Consider the following 20,385-nt stretch of genomic DNA (forward strand, 5'->3'; position numbering starts at 1 on the left):
TGGTCTGTCACCTGTTTCTAAGTGCCCTATGCCTTATACTCCATGCCCATGTGCCTGTCCAACACCAACATGGATGTTCTTTGCAAGAAAGTACCCATAGCCTATTAAGATGGGCCACAAAGTCAGAAGTTGTAACAGAAGTTGACTGTCTTCAGCCTGCATCCTCCAAATCCCACAATCCCCTGCACGTGATGTCAATAAGGAAAGGAACATTACAGTGCAATGCACTGTGGGTTATGTAGTCCCTGCATGCTGTCTGTAAGCTGTAGAGAAGCTGTTACAATTTGTAACATCAATGTTTTAGTCCCTCCTCACCTGCCAGGATTTCAACTGATGCAGAAAGAGAAGAATTGTTTTGCTGCTGGAATTCAACTTTTTAAAGCAACAGATTACAGTGATAGGTATATTAGGGGTTTCTGTGTTGTGTAGGGTCTATTACAAATTTAAGAGCCAGAGTTCCCCTTTAAAGTGGGTGGGGCTGTCATTTCAAACCTGTTCTCATACAGTACTTTACAAGGGGTGGAGGGGTAAAAAGCCTCTCAGAGAGAACTTTAAGAACTTTACTATAACAGTTGCAAATGTAATTCTTTTATTGCACTGCCTGACACACTCTGTACTAGTGATTTGTCCCCAACTCCGGCTCCAAGAGCAGAAATGAAAGTTACCTGTGGTGCCACTTTGGTTGGTTCTCTTCTTTAGGATGCCTACTCCAGGGCTTGGATAGCCGGGTATCCTAATAGTGGGGTGGTCCCTTGCCAGAGACTTGAGGTACATTCTAAATAAGCACAAATCCCTTGAGACAAAAGTCTGTAGAGCTGACTAGCTAGTGACTATTCATGCATTGTGCTGTTAGTGTATGCTATTGCTATTTCATGTCAATTTTAGAGAGCTATATATTATATACATATCATGGTAAATCACCAATTTAAGTTAGAGAGGCACCTGGAAAGTCAGAACCAGCAGCACAGAGAACACAAAGGAAGAAAAGCAGTTCTGATATAAATAACATAGAAATATCCTTTGTTTAAACCAGGTTTATTGACTCCCTTGCTGCTGGTGGAGGGCTAGACATGCAAATCAAGGAACGCTAATTGCACTCAAATCACAATTCTGTAGCTGAAACCCTGAAAAAATAATTGAATCTTCCCTCTTTAGCTTAAACCACTCATGTATCCTTAGAATACAAGGAATACACTGTACCCATGAAAGAAAAGAAGTGTTATTGGGGGGGGGGGGGGGCTGTAAGCGACTTGGCTGGGGGTCCATGTTACAGTCTGTCTATGATGAGGGAGCAGAAAGCAGACAGATAGCATTAGGGAGAGGATAGAAGAAAAGGCCAATCAGAGTGCTGTTGCCGTTAGCTGGAAATAGAATACATGTTTAAAAAATGACTGCCAAGAGCCCATCTGGAAAAAGTGCTTTCTGCCACTGCCATGCACTCTGTAGTAACCGCTCCATGGAAAGAACACAACAGGACACTGCTGGGGATGCTTTTGGGGGGTATCCATGGCTGACTCAGTCGTCTTTCTTGTCCTTTGGTCCATCTGACTGTGCCTGTGGGGAAATGCACGGATAACAGTAATTTAGCCTGGGGCTTCAAAGGGATTGGACAAATATGTTAACATAATGGCTATGTGGCTCTCTCCTATACATTTCCCTATCATTTTCTCGGTAACTTCTTTGTAATAGCAATGTGCCAAAACCTTAGCGGGAAGGGGGGGGTCACTCAGCCAATACAAATAACCCTCCCTCTGCCTAACTGCACCTCCTATTTAGATGTGGTAGATGTGATAGAAGTGCCCCTGTATGAACCTAATGTAATCAGTCAGTTGCAGTAGCAACCAATCACCAGCCAGCATATCCTGGTCACCTATTTGAAAGCAAATGTCAGTGGCTGCTACTTTGATTACATAACCCCCAAATTATTATGTTCACTCAGTACTGGATGACTGGGCTAAAGTTGGGGTAAGCAGCAACCCTAGAGTGTATGGCAGACGGAACATAATTGGAAGTCCATTCCATGTTGCACAGAACGCCCAAGTCTGTAACTTGAGAAATGTGACTCCCGTATTCATGAGAACTGTGTGAAAGGGGAAGGGACATGCAGGCAGGGCAGCCTTTAAAGGTGACACCGAGCAGGTGCCCTTGTTTATCACTCACTGTACTGGCAGCACTAATAACATAACTCTGGGGTATGAGTAATAACACCGGGCACAAGCTGGGTCAGTGGGGTATTACTCTAATGGATACAGGATGTCAGCACAGATAGTTCTTTGGTTTTGCATGGTGAGTGCATGAAGGTTCTGTTATACATTAAGCTTGGAATCAATCCCACAAGGCTCAGCAAAGTCAAGAACTTACCTGAAAGTGCTCTGCATGGGTCTGGCTGACAGGGCTATGAAACAAGGCATTTATATAGAGTTCTGCTTAGCAGTCCCCTGTGGCTAAATAAACCCATTTCTATAACTCATCCCTTGCTAAGCTTCATTCTCTCTCGCTCTCCAGCAAACTTCAGGTTTCACATAGGAACTTGCTCCCCTTGGTCTCTCTCGCTGCTGTACAAATATTGATGATCCCTTTTACTTGCCAGCATCCAAAATATGTGGCCCAGTAAAGCCTAATCCATGGCCATGTGGAGTGGTGCGTTCCACAGGGAGAGAGAAAGGGAATTGGGTTGTAAATAATTGCTGCCTGCCAACTTGTATTGACATCAGCCATAACTCCTGAATGTTATCTCTATTCCTGGCCAGTTAGCCTGACTCCTACACGTGATTCACCCATGAGATTAACATGCCAACATGACAGGCTGCACGTACGCTGCCAGTGAATTGTACTCCAAGATCCATGTCCTGTAACTTCTCCTGCAGTTCAACATTCCCTTAAATCAGGGATTTCTTACTCATGAGCCACAGTCAAATGTAAAAAGACTTGAAGAGAAACACATGCATCATAAAAGTTCATGGAGGTGCCAAATAAGGGCTAATACTGGCTATTAAGCTGGCCATACACACAATTTTATCGTACGAAACAAGGTTTTGTACGATATTCGGTGCGTGTATGATTGACCGACAAGACAGATATCGCAAAAGCCTTGCATACGGTTGTCTGCGTTTAGTGCTGAATCGTCAGATAGGGGTAGAATATTGTTTCCACCTCCATATCTGACGATTCAGCCCTGAATGTCAACTGAGGGTAGGAACAAAGCGCTACAGCGTGTGTATAGGAGCCGGAACAAATTGTGTCAGTGCAGAGAATTACCTGCAGTCTAGAATGCTCTTCCAGCAGCCGGTCATACTCCTTGGTTAGGCCTTCGCACTGCTTCTTGATTGCCACAACCTCACTCTCGGACTTGTGCAGGGCTGAGGAGAAGATTAGAGAATCCATATCATAAAGCCAAACCCATAAGGGGCCTCAAGAATTACGACCCATTAGGAAAACATGCTCAGCTAGCTTTTGTGAACTGGTTCTAGAATGAGTTTACTGGTTCTGGTGCAACAAACATTTTTGGCTTAAATTAACAATAGATTAGCACCCACCATGTGCTTGTTAAGCATGAAACAGATCCATATGCTGACCAGGTGCACTCAAACCACCCTGCAGGAACATGAGGGACAAGGAAGCACTGGATGTGACAATGTATCCAGCAAAATGTTCTGCTGGACCCACAAGTAAATCTTCATGAATCCTATTCATTCCTTAAATTCAATTCAATATTAAACCTGCACTGACTCCCCTGTGGGCACATAAATAGACCCTGGAGATAGGTAAACCATCAGGTTCCATGTCCTAATTTGGGATTAGTGCATTTCATACACAATGATTGAACTTCTCTCCCCTTTAATAGCAAAGGAGCATAGGAGACTGTCACTGATCTGGGGCTGTAAATAGTGGCAGGGTGGCTCTAACTCAAGTTACTACACAGCAGAGATTTCTCCGATGTTGGGCAACTCCAGAGCTCATCTTGCTTATGCCACTAAAGGTCATGGAGAAGAGACATCATGATATCCAGGCAGGACATGTGAGCTGGTGTTCCTGAATTATCTCCTTCCTCGCTGAATCTACGCCAACACCAATGGCTTCCCCAAAACACAACTTCGAGGAATCTCCTGCACCCCCACAAACCCTTCAGCCTGTAATTGTGCAAGGTGCATGGCATGCCATCCTGCAGAACTGCCATAAAGAGTGATAAAGGCCTGTTCTTGTAGAATGGTCCTTTGTGCAATGGGCCTTTTCAACTTGAGTTAGCATTCTGTGGCTCTATAAGTGAATAAACTGATGAGCAGAAACATAACAGAAGCTAATGCTGGCAAAGAAACAGTCTGTGTATTCTCAGTCCTGGATAGCAACGGCAATACACACTGGCACCCAGACTTACTTTTCCTTGCTGACCCCAGCTCCTCCTTAAGTTTGCGCACTTCTTCTTTAAGCTTCTTGTTATCCTCCTCAGCATTGTTATCGGGCAGGTCGCTCACCTCCACGCCTAAAGACTTCAGTTCCTGTAGCAAAAGCATGGGGCTTATAATCAGAACTGCCATACTGCTTGCTCTCTAAACCCTAATAACAAACAGCAGCATGCTTGCTAGAGTAAGAGATCAGTATAAAAATTAAACTGAGTAAAATTGATAGACTGTGCAAAATAAAAAAAAAAAAAAGGTTTTCAATATAGTTAGGCAAAATTGTAATCTATAAAAGGCTGGCATGAAGGAATGTTAACATAATAGCCAGAACACTACTTTGCACTACAGCTAAAGGGCACAGCTTCAGTGGTGTCAGGCATAAAGGCACAGGCCATACCTTCTTTAACTTGTCATTTTCCTCCATGTACTTCTTGGCTGCATCACTGGCGCTTTCTGCCTGCTTCCTGAAGGCCTCATTAGATGCCAAGAGAGTAGCCTGTTTGGAGATCAGCATGACCAGCCGCCTCAGAAGGCTGCAGAAAAAAAAGAGAGAGGACTTAGTAGGGTATTGAAAGAGATTTCCCACAATTAAAAGACATGGGCAAATTGGGAGACCTCTTGTGAGGATGCAGCGTAAGGCTTTATTAAATGGACAGACGCCTGAACTCAGTAAGTGCCAAAATGCTCATTTACTACATCACGCAACCCAACCCGTTAAGCTGTCCCTTTCAGGAGACCTCCAAAGGTTGTGTCAGTTGAATATAAATCCATGAGCCATGTGACATCTAAAGTTTGTGCCCTCAGCAAATAGCTAGGAATTCTCATGTTTCTCCCTCACCCCAAAAGTTTTTTTTTGTTTTACTAATACTTTAAATAATGGTGTTGCACTGGGATCACACTTATAAAATTAGAAAGCTGATTAATCATTCTGCACCTACCCTATCCACCAACACAGCATTTATCATCCTCTGCATGTATAGAGACCAGCAGAGGGCGCTGTTGCAGAGATAATGCTTAGCCTGATATCACTAATGGAGATTTGCTGCAGTGTTCGATTTGTATACAACCCTCTGCTGGCCTTTATACATGCTGCTGCCAGTGTCTCAGCACTTTGGGCCCCCATGCAATTTAGGATGGCTTCTATGATCCCCCCCACAATAAAACATAAGCAGTTACACACCTTGACGTACTTATTTTTTTCACATTTTCATAACACTGCAAATACAGACAGCCATGCTTCCCACAGACACAATCATTCTAGTACTGCTACACAAATAAACATGCATGCCCAAACTAACACAGCCGCCACTTATACCAGAAGGCAATCAATGCCACCACTACAACAGGCAGCCTACACCTACAGCGTGGATATATGGTAACAGACAGGCAGATGGCAATGCTAATACAATACCTATATATATCACTCCTGTAGTACCTATCCTCAACACTATGTACCATTACTCAAATTTGTTCTCATAACCAATTTCTCGACACTATTTAGAAAAAAAATCTACAAAACATCTCATTCAACGATTCCTACAAATTGACCGTCTTTTTTTTCTCTTTTTGACCGCATTTTTATTGAATGGATTTAATAATGGACTATGAGCTTTTATGATGCACGGGTGACACCTGTTGGTGAGATTTACGATTACATTTTTAAATATGAATATTGTATGGAATTTCAATTACCACACTGTGTATAGGATTTTATTCACATGAAGTACACATTTTAGTATTTATATAATAATTTATTATAATAATTTGTGCTGATATATGCACAGATAACTCATGCTGGTATATGCACTTATGATGGTCAGGGATCGGCCCGTTTGAAATTGCACATTCACGTCACGATTGGATGATTGTATAATCGATGGGGATTGGACACATTTTTCCACTGTTTGTCTCGAGAGTGTATTTAAGATTGGTTTGAACATTGTAATTTTAACCTAACCTATTGAGGACCGAAACGTCGGATTTTTTTATGTTCGCGATAATTTTTTAAAAGGGTGTGCAGGTCGTGAAACTTTTTTGCTATATATATATATATATATATATATATATATATATATATATATATATATATATATATATATATATATATATATATATATATATATATATATTGCTCAAAAAAATAAAGGGAACACTTAAACAACACAATGTAACTCCAAGTCAATCACACTTCTGTGAAATCAAACTGTCTACTTAGGTAGCAACACTGATTGACAATCAATTTCACATGCTGTTGTGCAAATGGAATAGACAACAGGTGGAAATTATAGGCAAATTGCAAGACATCCCCAATAAAGGAGTGATTCTGCAGGTGGTGACCACAGACCACTTCTCAGTTCCAATGCTTTCTGGCTGATGTTTTAGACACATTTGAATGCTGACGGTGCTTTCACTCTAGTGGTAGCATGAGACTACAACCCACACAAATGGCTCAGGTAGTGCAGCTCATCCAGGATGGCACATCAATGCGAGCTGTGGCAAGAAGGTTTGCTGTGTCTGTCAGCGTAGTGTCCAGCGCATGGAGGCGCTACCAGGAGACAGGCCAGTACGTCAGGAGATGTGGAGGAGGCCGTAGGAGGGCAACAACCCAGCAGCAGGACCGCTACCTCTGCCTTTGTGCAAGGAGGAACAGGAGGAGCACTGCCAGAGCCCTGCAAAATGACCCTCTAGCGGGCCACAAATGTGCATGTGTCTGCTCAAACGGTCAGAAACAGACTCCACGAGGGTGGTATGAGGGCCCGACGTCCACGGGTGGGGGTTTTGCTTACAGCCCAACACCGTGCAGGACGTTTGGCATTTGCCAGAGAACACCAAGATTGGCAAATTCGCCACTGGCACCCTGTGCTCTTCACAGATGAAAGCAGGTTCACACTGAGCACATGTGACAGACGTAACAGAGTCTGGAAACGCCATGGAGAATGTTCTGCTGCCTGCAACATCCTCCAGTATGACCGGTTTTGCAGTAGGTCAGTAATGGTGTGGGGTGGCATTTCTTTGGGGGGCCGCACAGCCCTCCATGTGCTCGCCAGAGGTAGCCTGACAGCCATTAGGTACCGAGATGAGATCCGGTTGGCCCTGGGTTCCTCCTAATGCAAGACAATGCTAGACCTCATGTGGCTGGAGTGTGTCAGCAGTTCCTGCAAGACGAAGGCATTGATGCTATGGACTGGCCTGCCTGTTCCCCAGACCTGAATCCAATTGAGCACATCTGGGACATCATGTCTCGCTCCATCCACCAACGCCACGTTGCACCACAGACTGTCCAGGAGTTGGTGGATGCTTAGTCCAGGTCTTGGATGAGATCCCTCAGGAGACCATCTGCCACCTCATCAGGAGCATGCCCAGGCGTTGTAGGGAGGTCATACAGGCACGTAGAGGCCACACACACACTACTGAGCCTCATTTTGACTTGTTTTAAGGACATTACATCAAAGTTGTATCAACCTGTAGTGCTTTTTTCCACTTTAATTTTGAGTGTGACTCCAAATCCAGACCTCCATGGGTTGATAAATTTCCATTGATCATTTTTGTGTGATTTTGTTGTCAGCACATTCAACTATGTAAAGAACGAAGTATTTAATAAGAATATTTCATTCATTCAGATCTAGGATGTCTTATTTTTGTGTTCCCTTTATTTTTTTGAGCAGTGTATATATTTATTAATATAGTGTAATATGTGCCAACTGCAGGGTAAAGAACACAGAGCTAGGGCCCTCAAGGATTAATATCCTAAATTTGCACCCTATGCATCTTGTACTTGCACCTAGCTCTTGGGCTTAGGTTAGTGCTGAACTCTAAAGAGCAAGGAAGCCTAGTAAAGAGAAAGCAAGTGTAGGTATGCCAATGCTCTGTGCGACCACAGGGGTCCCTGATTTGTTGCTAAGCTATGTGGCTGTACTGCCCATGTGCTGATCCCGTCCAGGCAGGCACAAGGATACGCACCTGAATGCGTAGATATCCATAGGTAGCAACGCAGGCATGCACTTTTTATTATGACCATTAGAGATGCAGTTTAAAGTCTATGGAAAACAGGTAAAGCAATATGGTATCTTTTCACTTAAATGTATAATTTAAAATAGTGAGAACGCAAAATACAACAATGTAATTAAAGGGATATAGATATGGAAATATTATGAAAAACAGTTTTTTGTCTTGTTTTTGTCAATTATGTATTGCTGAAAACAAGCTGACTGTACAAATGGGTGCCAATTGGAGTCTACATGTTTAAACTGTGCAAGGCGACTGCACATCTAGACTGTTTTTAGTGTGTGAGGGAGATACATGGAAAGCAATCCAATACTTTTGTGTATTAAGTGTCAGTGCAGCAGTCTTGTGTGAGTACTCGATATGCTAGAAAGGGCAGTGATTGGTTTTCCTTTTATTTGACTTGGCCAATGACTACCCTTTCTAGCATATTGAGTACTCACACGAGACTGCTGCACAGAGACTAAATACACAAAAGTATTGGATTGTTTTTCATGTAAAATGAACTCAATAAGAAGTTTTGTTTTCGGATTCCCTTTTATTTGACTTGGCCACACTTCTTATTGAGTTCATTTTCCCTTATAGACCATAATCCCCATAGCAGCCAGGGCAATATCTGGTAATCTGGCTTCACACTTTACAACCAAACACGCAGGGTCATTGGCTCCTAATACAACTGCCCCTAGTGTGTGTGTGTGCACCTGTGAAAGGGACCTTAAACTGTAAGCTCCACCTGGGCAGAGGCTGATGAGAATGATGAATAATCTTTGTACTGCGCTTAAGAATATGTTGGCACTATGTAAATAAAGGCTAATAAGAAGGATAATACAACACGGCACATATTACTCACAAGGACAGGAGCAGGGAGAAGCCAGCGATATACAGATTGCGCTGAGCTCTGAAGAGTTTCATGTGGATGTGCTCTACGGCCACCGGGTTATTCTTAAGATCCACCTGCTCCCCGACTCCATATTTCTGAATTTCCCGGAAGGCATCTGTGAGAGAGATCTGGAGGTTTATCATGGATACCACAAACTGAGCAATTATAAGAAGGGGCACACGACTGGTGGGCTCCACTGCATGTTCAACCGTGCTCCTTTCTGTACTTATTTGTGCCAGAACATTAGAAAAACTTGGAGAATTTTAAACAAACATCACATTCCTGTGTTTTTCAAACCCAGCAATACTGAGACAAAAGTTGGTGAACCCTAAAGACCCTACACCAAAGAACATGAAAAGCAATGTGGTCTTGTTCATAAATGACTTAGGAGAGGGTATTATAAGCAAGGTATCAGTGTTTGCAGATGACACAAAACTCTGCAGACCAGTCAATTCTATCCAGGATGTGGCATCCTTGCAGCAGGATCTTGACCAACTGGCAATATGGGCAGCTAAGTGGCAGATGAGATTTAATGTGGATAAATGTAGGGTCATGCACCTGGCATGTAAAAATATGCAAGCCACTTATACCCTTAATGGGACTGCACTAGGTAAATCCATAATGGAGAAGGACCTTGGAGTCCTTGTAGATAATAAACTTGGCTGTAGCAAGCAGTGCATCTGCAAGGGCAAAAAAGGTTTTGAGCTGTATTAAAAGGGGTATAGATTCACAGGAGGAGGGTGTTATTCTTCCCCTTTACAGAGCACTGGCAAGGCCCCATCTTGATTATGCTGTTCAGTTTTGGTCTCCAGTGCTCAAACGGGACATTATTGAATTAGAGAGGGTCCAGAGAAGGGCAACTAAGCTGGTAAAGGGTATGGAAAGTCTCAGTTAAGAAGAAAGACTGGTCAAGCTGGGTCTGTTTACACTGGAGAAGAGGCGCTTAAGAGGTGACATGATAACTATGTATAAATATATAAGGGTATCATATAATAACCTCTCAAATGCTTTATTTACCAGTAGGCACGAGGGCACCCACTCCGTCTAGAAGAAGGGAGGTTCCATTTAAATATTCGGAAAGGATTTTTTACTGTGAGAGCTGTGAAGTTGTGGAATTCCCTCCTAAAATCAGTTGTACTTGCTGATACAATATATAGCTTTAAGAAGGGGCTGGATGGCTTCTTAGCAAGTGAGGGAATACAGGGTTATGGGAGATGGCTCTTAGTACAAGTTGATCCAGGGACAGGTCTGATTGCCATCTTGCAGTCAGGAAGGAATTTTTTCCCTCTGTGGCAAATTAGAGAGGCTTCAGATGGGGTTTTTTGCCTTCCTCTGGATCAACTAGAAGTTAGGCAGGTTATATATAGGCATTATGGTTGAACATGATGGATGTACATCTTCATCAGAGTCCTGCAATGTTATTTACACATGGAGGGGTACATTGCTTTGTACTATGCTTTGGAGTTGGGGAATTGACATCTCAGTCAAATGGTTTTATGCCTTTAAGACAAATTTATTTGACTAAAACACGCAATTAAACTTACTTGAGCTCACTTATTGCAGTACAAGGTTTTGAAGGCTGACTAACCCTTTCTGTGGCTTCTAGAAACCCACCCATACTGGGTTAATAAATGAAGGTATTTGGGCTGCCCAAAAAGCTTAATTTTAGCAAACAGGCAGACGCGGAGTGTTGCACCACTCCATGTGCAGCAAGTGGATAGATTTACCCTTAGGCTGATCTCGGCCTGCAGAAAAACTGAGGCAGAGAATCAGCACTTTTCCTGCACCTGGAATCATTGTGTCAGCTCAGGTGTAGGTACATGCAGTAGCTCCAAAATGCAAACTCATGTTTCTTGCTCCACTGTAACTACATGCAGTGTACTTACCTAGTAATAACAGCACCAGAATCGCTATCAGGACAAGGAAGAATGTGTTCCCATACGTCACTAATAACTGGACCAGGCGGGACTTAAAGATTTTCTGCCATCTGTAGAGCCAAAAGAGGAAATAAATGCTCATAGCCGCTTTTGTGAGTGTGTCTCTGAACAGTACTTTATCATGGGGTCACAGTCACGAGCAACTCTAACCAAACATGAAATCGCTCTGTTTGCGAAGTTGCTTTCTGCTGTAAACAAACATTAATTGGCCCAGAAAGTGGAATCCTACTGCACAGTTTTAACATGGTTATTAAAAGAAAATTTTACCTGTGTTAAAGGAACAGTAACACCAAAAAATGAAAATGCATGTATCTATGAAAAGTAATTAATCTATTATGTACAGTTGCCGTGCACTGGTGAAAGGTTTGCATTTGCTGCAGAAACCATTCTATAGTTTATATAAACTAAGCTGCTATGTGTGCCTGAAAAATAAATGCCTGAAACTTGAGTGCAGTCATATCCCACCCACCACCTAAAGTCACTACCTGCGCCGACTTAAGGTCCCCATACACTATAAGATCCGCTCGCTAGGCGATGTCGCCAAGCGAGCGGATCTTTACCCGATATCCCCACCTACGGGTGGGCGGTATCGGGTAGCAACTTGCTTTAAAAAAAAAATAATCCGATCGTTTGGCCCTGGGGCAGTCGGTTCGGGGACCGCATCAACGAGCCGATGCGGTCCCCGATCCGACTGGATTTTCTAACCTGGCCGATCGATATCTGGCGAATTTCAGGCCAGATATCGGTCGGCCAGGCCGCTCGTTTCTTCCCATACACGGGCCGATTAGCTGCCGAATCGGTCCAAGGGACTGATATCGGCAGCTTCTATCGGCCCGTGTATGGGGGCCTTTAGGGTCAAATGGCAAATGGATTTTTGGTACTTTGCAAACCTGGTTAGCTAATGGCTATGACAGACTGGATGCCTTATCGCCTAGGCTCCTGAAAATACCTGCTCCTCCAGTCTGATTTGAATCACCATACGTAAAAAAACATGCTGCAATCCCAGGTAATCTTGCAAAAATGCAACAGAAGGCATGATTACCTGGGATCTCAGTTTTACATGCAGTGATTTCAGTGCCATTGGCAGTCACTATTTATTTATTGGGCTTGTGAGACTGCTTGGGTCAATGTGTAATGGAAATACAAGAGACTATTATTAAGCCCAGTTTGGAAGAGTACCCTTTTCTCTGAAGTACATAATATTTCGTTACCCAGGAAGTGTCTAACCCACTGGGTACATACATATGTACTTAGAACAGGCTTTGGGCAACCTTATACATTGCTAAATGCCACACACACACAGCATATTACAGAAGACTAAACTGTGACACATACAAACTGACAACAGCAGTGGAATTAAGACACTTCCTACCTTGTGGGGGAAATGAAAGGAATGCACAACAGCAACACCAGAAAGACTTCCACATACAGAAAGGTTGCCACGGCTGTCCACTGCAGACTCATGATGTATCAGCTGGCAGAACCTACAATAGAAGAAAGCCAATCAGATCAGTATTGCACTGGTGTTGCACTGTCATCAGGCACAGGCAGCTGACGTGAGTGTTCAGAATTCCCTGCTGCTTGCACAACAGTGCTCTTAGGAGCAGACATAATGGAATTTGCTTAGTTCCTCTTGAAATTCGGTCCCAGTGATGACTCTTATCTGCCTGTGGTTATGAAATAAGAGGGAAAGGTTAAATCCTTAGAATATGCCAGGGCATATAAAATAAGGATGAGTACAGCTTTTGCTGGAGAAGTTTGTACCATTGGAATGTTCTGCTTTGGTTACACATGGAGGTAACCCTCAGATCTCCAGCATGCAAGGGAAGTGCAGTTCAGCAACAGATGCAGACTAGTTCTATATCTGGCACAGATGTAAGGTGAGACAACGAATACACAGCATTACTGTAACCAGTTCACTAGTGGTACTAGCATTGCATATTCCATTTTTATTTTAGGCCGCAGATGTAAACGATCAGAGCTTTGTATCACTTCCAGTGGCCCAGCATGACGCTGTCATGATGACAGCAAGAGGGCTGAAAACCTGTACTGTTACTAACAGGGGGCTTGACCAGCTTGACAGGAATTTGTAGATTGTAAGCTCTTTTTGGCAAGGCTCTCTCTTCACCTCTTGTATCATTTATTGATTGCTTTATATAGTACTCTGTATGTCCAATGTATGAAACCCACTTATTGTACAGCGCGGCGGAATATTTTGGTGCTTTATAAATAAATGTTAATAATAATAATGCATCAACACAAATTTAACAGAGACATAAAACCACAACACCCATTGCTCAGCTATAGGTGGCCCAATGAATAGGGCTGCTATAGAATTTATTGTGTATGCCAGTGCTACAGAAAAAAGTTACAGTGCCAATTTTGCCAGCTTAACTTCTAGGAGCTGACTTACACCTAACTGTGTAGTGACCCCGCCATTAGCATTATGCTGTGTAGATACCCAGTAGGCATGTTTATACAGTTCCCCGAAGCACATGGCTATTGCTAATGCATTCCGAGATGCAAAAAAGATTAAAAAAAAAAAAGTGAAACTGTGAGGCCTAGAGATTTATAAAGGCGTTAAATACTAACATTTTCAGTATCTTTGCCACAGTGGTTAAACTTCTAAAGTCCCTACTTCCATTGGCCTGTCTATGCCACTATCTGCAGCGTACCTAGCTTAGTTTTAGCAATGAATGAGGCATATTTGTACATGTTATAACCAGTGCAAGGCCAAACTTGCCCAAAGCACAGGAGGGCAGGACTGGTGCAGGAGGGTTAAGGGAATCAAATGGTTGGTTTATAAAAAGCTTGGCCCACATTGATAGTTGAGTTTCTAGTTTGGAGATACCTTTAAGTTACCTCTAACTAAGATTGCTGATATTTAATATTTAAAGGGCAAGCAAATAACTAAGAACAGCTTAAAACTAGTATGAGGTAGAAAGCTAGTATTCTACTGACTGACCACTACAATTACATAGTAAGTTGGGTTGAAAAAAGACATATGTCCATCAAGTTCAACCATTACAGAATCAGTTACAGCAGAGATTAATCAAATGGTTAGTTGACCTTGTCTGTCAGGCTACAATGTTGCTGTATCTTTTTATTCCTTATCTTTCTATTCTCATTCAAGTCTCTCATCTAAGGGCTCTGGCACACGGGGAGATTAGTCGCCCGCGATAAAACTCCCTGTTCGCAGGCGACTAATCTCCCCGAGTTGCTGCCAGTTGCCATCCCACCGGCGACAATGTAAGTCGCCGGTGGGATGGCACACGCAGCGGCTTGATTTCGGGATATCGCAGAAGTTGCCTGGTTCTTATGGTAAATTGTACCCTAGCAACCAGATAGCTGCTTTAATTCAGAACAAGAGAACATGTCGCAATGGGGAAACCATTGCCATGAGGGGTTGGAGTAGTGAGCAATATGTGGGGCACCTGTAGGGGTCTTTCAGCCAAGTGCATTAATACTTGACAAAGCCAATTCTACACAAATTGCAATACCAATGGCTAGTGACTGCTGGCGGCAACCTACTGACACCAGTAGTGGAACTGGCTGGTCCTACACGTACTTTGGTGTTACTTTTGCTTGGAACTGCCAGTTGGAAAAAAGCTTATATAGGAGTGTATATTTACCATAACTCTAGTTATTATTATTATTGTTACTAACACATTTATATACCCCCAGCAACATACACCTATCCACACAAGCCAGAAACCCTTGCTGCAGCTTGTCTAAACATCGGGAAGTACCTACCTTACCAATGGGGTCTAATTTGCACTTAGTGGGCAGTAACCCATGGCGACCAAGAACATTGATTTTCATCGTTCTATCTGCAGTGGTCCGAAAAAAACTAGAGGCTGACTGGTTTGTACTGCTCAGGGGCAGATTTGCCCCAGTCAGGTGGCGCCTCATACAGAATAATAACAAGAGCTATAACAACAGAAAGCCCACAAATACCTCACACTGCCTTCTGTTCCTCTTGCCACTTGTAAGACTTCCACACGCATTCACTCCCCCTTCCCTTCCGCTTTCCGGTGACGTAGCTACAGCGTCCAACGAGACCGAGGCTTAAATTTGCAGACTGTATCTGTGTAAAACCTGTTGTTATTTTAAACAAAGTTAATTTATTAGAAAGAGAGAAAAAAATTCTAAGTCCGCCTCCTTTCATTCCCGTTGGCCCACGATTTAGTTGGGCGTGGCTTGTGTTCTCTGTGACAGGGATTGTGGTTGAGGTGACTCAATCTCTAACTTGTTAAGTGCCCGCCGAGGATTTCAAGGGCTAAGCCTCACAATAAATTGGGCAAGATGAAACAAGGGGTGCTTTGACATATATAACACCTGACAAATGATATTGAAGCCTAGTTATAGCACCTATTGACTATGGTTAAATATTGACCGGGTGAAGGTTCTTAGAGAATATACAGATCCCTATGGACTGATAAGGCGGATCATGTGATAGCCTTTCTTTTGTGGCTTTACTCTAATAAAATTTATCTCCCTCGGTCACCTTTAACACAGAAGAAAATGAACTTTTGGAGTGTTCTGCAGCCTCGCATATTTGAAATAATATATTGAAAAGGAGGATAGCAGGCATAAAATACACAATAATAGAGACCTATGGCAAAATCAGTAGCATATTGGCAGTAGGGTTCCACCTGGCCGGTATTTTACCAGCCTGGCCCAAAAAAAATGATGCTTAATGCTAATGGTATAAATAAGAAAGAAATTACCTTATTTTCCATAGGCTTTAGCCTTGACTAGGATTGCCACCTGGCAGGTAAAAATGAATTTTAGTACCAATGTTAGTAATGGTGCAAAAAGCTAAAAAAAAAATAGAGGAAGAATGGCATTTTCTTTCAGATAAAGTGATAACCAAAGCCTTGCCATGCAGCTATTTAATCTTAGGCTGACCACAAGCTTTCTTATTCCAGTGCAGTATTTAGGTCCGGTGCCACCCTAGGTACTGGACCTGACTGTGCCCCTCAGAAGGCATGTCTTGCACATGGCTACATGGTACGTTACTTGCATTGTGATGTTACATTCAGGGGAAAATTCTTGCTGACCCCCCAGCTCCTCTGCTGGATATCTACTGGATTTTCTGCTGTATTTTTTTTAAATTTATCAGTTATTTAGGTACTCAAGGGTCACCCCACTAAGGGCAGTGGCACACAGGGAGATTAGTTGCCCCACGACAAATCTTCATTGTCCCGGGCGACTAATCTCCCCACAATGCCCTCCTACCGGCTGGAATGTAAATCGCCGGTGGGATGGCATTCGCGTCGCTGCGATGTCCCGAAGTTGCCCGAAGACTTAAGGTGGCTACACACGTGGCGATCGTCAAATCCGCCACTAACCTTCAGGGCAGAAACAGCAGATAAGGAGGTAGAAACAATAGGATTTCTACCTCCTTCTGCCGATTCAGCCCTGAAGGCAGATTTTGATCAGGCGCCTTCTATGGCGCCCGATCAAAATCTTTTAACCTGCCCGATCGGCGAGTCGACCCATATCAGCAGCCTCCTGTGATATCGGTCGACTCGCCGACTTGCCATACACGCACCGAATATTGTACGAAATGGGGTTTCGTACGATATTATCAGTGCGTGTATGGCCAGCTTTAGGGACATCACAGCGACATGTATGCCATTGTGTATGGCATTGCGGGGAGATTAGTTGCACGTGACAACACAAATTTGTTACATGGCGACTAATCTCCCCGTCTGCCACCACCCTAAGGATGCCGCCCTAGGCAAAGGCCCTCAGATGACTATATATAAATAGGGGCCTGGTTATAAACCCATTACAAGGAGCCAAAAGGGCCATGACAATCCAGGAGTACTGCATGATTTTGCTGGACAGTAAATAGCACTTTCCATAGAGATGACTGTTTACTTATAGCTTCAACAGAGAGCCACAGTAAATTTGCACCAGTGTAGGTATTCCGTAGTGGTAAGCAAAATGAAGCAGGACAATTTTTTGGTATTGAGACTCATCTTAAAAAGTCAGCTTCCCCTTAAATTGCACTAGCACCTACATTCATCTCCAAAACACTGAACCTCAAAAAAGCCAAGAACAATGTTGTTACTTAGGAAGAAATAAGTCACAGTGGGTCAAATATCACTTTAAATGGTCTCTTTGATATCCTGCTTGCTATAAAAGGAATAAGCATGAAAAATAGGATTTAGGAATAGGGACTAAATAGAAAGATAAGGAATAAAAAGTAAAGGTATAAAGCTGTACACAGGCAGATTTCAGCTGCTGATTTGGGTCCTTCAGACAGATTTGGCAGCTTATCTGCCCGTGTATGGGCACCCCCAAAGGGCCTACCAGACCGATATCTGGCCTTAAATTGGGAAGATCTTGAAAGGGCAGATTTGATTTTCCGTTGGATCATGACTACATTTGCTCGTTGATGTTGTCCTCATTCCGACAGTGCCTATGCCCACCATTTTTTGGCCCATTGATATGCCCCACCTTAGGTGGGCATATCGGGAGAAGATCTGTTTGTTTGGTGAGGTTGCCAATGAACAGATTACAACGTGTATGACCACCTGCTGCACAGCACTGCTCAACCAAACTTTACTTTGCTGTTGCTTGACTACAAATCCCATAATAATGTAACATATAATGAAGGTTGAGGCATGCTGGGAGCTGTAGTCCAGCAACATCAGGGTTGTATTTTTAAAGCAATATTGCGCAATTAAACTTTTCCGCAAATCTCCAGGGCCAGCGGCTGCAATAAAATGCAAGAAATCATCCAATTAGATTCCCAGCTGATCTGTTTAAACCTGGATCCCTGTTCTTTGTTCCTGCAATTAGAATTGGGAGCATTAAGCACAGTTTCATATCACTGAACAAGTCTCTCCTTTATCCCCATGTCTGACATAATGATTTCTATATGTAAGATAACAGTGGGATGTCTGACATAGTGCTGGTAATCAGTGTTCTCATTGGTCTCTTCTCTTGGACTTATAATGAGATTTTTGATCAGTAGAATTTTTATTGGTGAATTTTCTTGCATCTATAATAAGTTTTTTGGCAACTTCTATAGCAAAAGCAGGGGGTGCAGTGGGACAGTGTTATTGTTGGGTTTACATCCCCTGTAACTACAATCAAGTGCCTGTTGATTTTGCTTTTTATTCCTTATACAGAACAAATTCTGTGAAAAAAATGTCCTTAGTCCTTTCCTGTATAGTAAATAATGCATATGGGTGTAACTTTGTATTTTGCAAAATAGATGCATGTACTGAAAAAAATGAGAGCTGGTTTGTGAATGAGATTTTTCCTGGTGAACCCTCTTAGTGCAGTGGCAGACGGGGAGATTAGTTGCCCCGCGACAAATCTTTGTTGCCGCGGGCGACTAATCTCCCGCAATGCCATCCCACCAGCAAGAATGTAAATCACTGGTGGAATGGCATACACGTCACTACGATTTGCCAAAGTCTCCCGAAGTTTCCTCTCAAGGTAACTTCGGCAAATGTAGGTTATATATGCCTGCTCTCATGAAATGTAAAACTGCCACCAGAATGCATACATAGGTAGTAATGATAGAGAATAAAATAACTTTAATAAAAGTTAAAAAAATAAGTTTTTCCTCTATATACCACCTACTTGTACCCATGATGCAATGTTACACTATATCAGATATCACACACTGTTCTAGGTATGACTAAACACTCTTGATTCTAATGACAACAGATTCTACAACTCTTAGGGGTAGGTTAGAAGGTATAGGGACCCAGTAAAGCACTGACTAATGCAGCTTCAATGAATGTTGAAGAAAATGCCTTATTCCTAAATTTGACAGGGATCCTAAAATGAAATTGTTGTGGGTCCTGATCATATGTAATCATACTTGCATTGATTGTCGTTATTTTTTTCATGTCCTTTAAGATGTGGTTGATCTTAAGATCTGTCTCATCCATCTTGAGTAAATGCTTCCACCTAGCAATGAGTATTAACTAAGACAACTGGTCTGTATAAAGTTGGAATAAATTCCAAGAAGTCATGCATGAAGCCGAAAACAATGTATCCTCATTATGCTTGTTATTTACATTTGCCACCTCCTGAAGAATGATTGTATTTTTCTACATCTACTTATGATGTAAGGCAGCAGATGGAGCCACAGTATTATCCTCTCTAAAACACAACAACTTGAACTTGTGATCTGATGAAAAACCCAACAGACAGATATATTTACACAGTGCAGATGAAGCATGTGAGATAATGTGCAGCCCTGGTAGGTAGAACAATAGAGAGTATTTGTTCAGCTTCTGTTCCTCTGCACAGTTAAGGGCCATCTGTCATGGCCCTTAAGGGCTCTGGCACACGGGGAGATTAGTCGCCCACGACAAATCTCCCTGTTCGCGGGCGACTAATCTCCCCGAGTTGCCATCCCACCGGCGACAATGTAAGTCGCCAGTGGGATGGCACACGCGGCGGCGCGATTTCGGCAAATCGCCAAAAAAGCCTCGCGAGGCAACCACCGATTTGCCGAAATCGCCTGCGCAGCGTGTGCTATCCCAACGGCGACTTACATTGTAGCCGGTGGGATGGCAATTCGGGGAGATTAGTCGCCCGCGAACAGGGAGATTTGTCGCGGGTGACTAATCTCCCCGTGTGCCAGAGCCCTAAGCAGGCAATATAAAGTATGTATCTGTTACCCTGATATTGAGCAGTTAGAAAGGTGGTAGAAAAGATAGTAGATTGATAGTTCAGGCAGGGCTGCCTTAGGATGAGTGACTATATTGGGCCCATGCCCACGGGCAAGCCTGGATTTGTGGCTAGGTCACAAAGGCCCAGGCCTAGGGCGGCATAAATTTAGGGGCGGCATGCCGCCCAGCCACATATAAAATTAGCTCCCATACGGAGCACTAGGGATGGGACTTTTTAAAAAATGCCTCGACTAATCGGCCAGTGCGTCTTCGCCCTTAGACATGAAAAAAGGTGATCTGAGGCTTCTGATCTCTTTCCTGAGCAGAGCAACATCAAAACACTTCTCTATTTTCCTTCTTAATGTGCCTTTCGCCCATCTCTCCAACTGTACAATCACTGACCAGCAGGTGGCACTGTTGTCACCAAATTCATTATACTGGTATTTGTTAAACAGCTCTGAAACAAAATAAAAAGTTAATAAAAAAAAGTGCTTAGAAAATCACCCTTGGCGATTTTA

General features: G+C 43.0%; 1 protein-coding gene across 1 annotated transcript; it reads right to left on the reverse strand.

Annotated features, from left to right (window-relative positions):
- Nucleotides 1-1,019: 1,019 nt before the first annotated feature.
- On the reverse strand, nucleotides 1,020-15,250 carry bcap31 (B cell receptor associated protein 31). Its single transcript, NM_203651.1, is given in 8 exon segments — nucleotides 1,020-1,554; nucleotides 3,259-3,359; nucleotides 4,376-4,496; nucleotides 4,795-4,930; nucleotides 9,250-9,394; nucleotides 11,166-11,266; nucleotides 12,589-12,700; nucleotides 15,174-15,250. Coding segments are annotated over 7 exon segments (735 nt in total). The 5' UTR covers nucleotides 12,681-12,700; nucleotides 15,174-15,250; the 3' UTR covers nucleotides 1,020-1,515.
- Nucleotides 15,251-20,385: the final 5,135 nt, after the last annotated feature.

Source organism: Xenopus tropicalis, chromosome 8 (genome assembly GCF_000004195.4).
Source record: "Xenopus tropicalis strain Nigerian chromosome 8, UCB_Xtro_10.0, whole genome shotgun sequence".
Lineage (NCBI taxonomy): Eukaryota > Metazoa > Chordata > Amphibia > Anura > Pipidae > Xenopus > Xenopus tropicalis.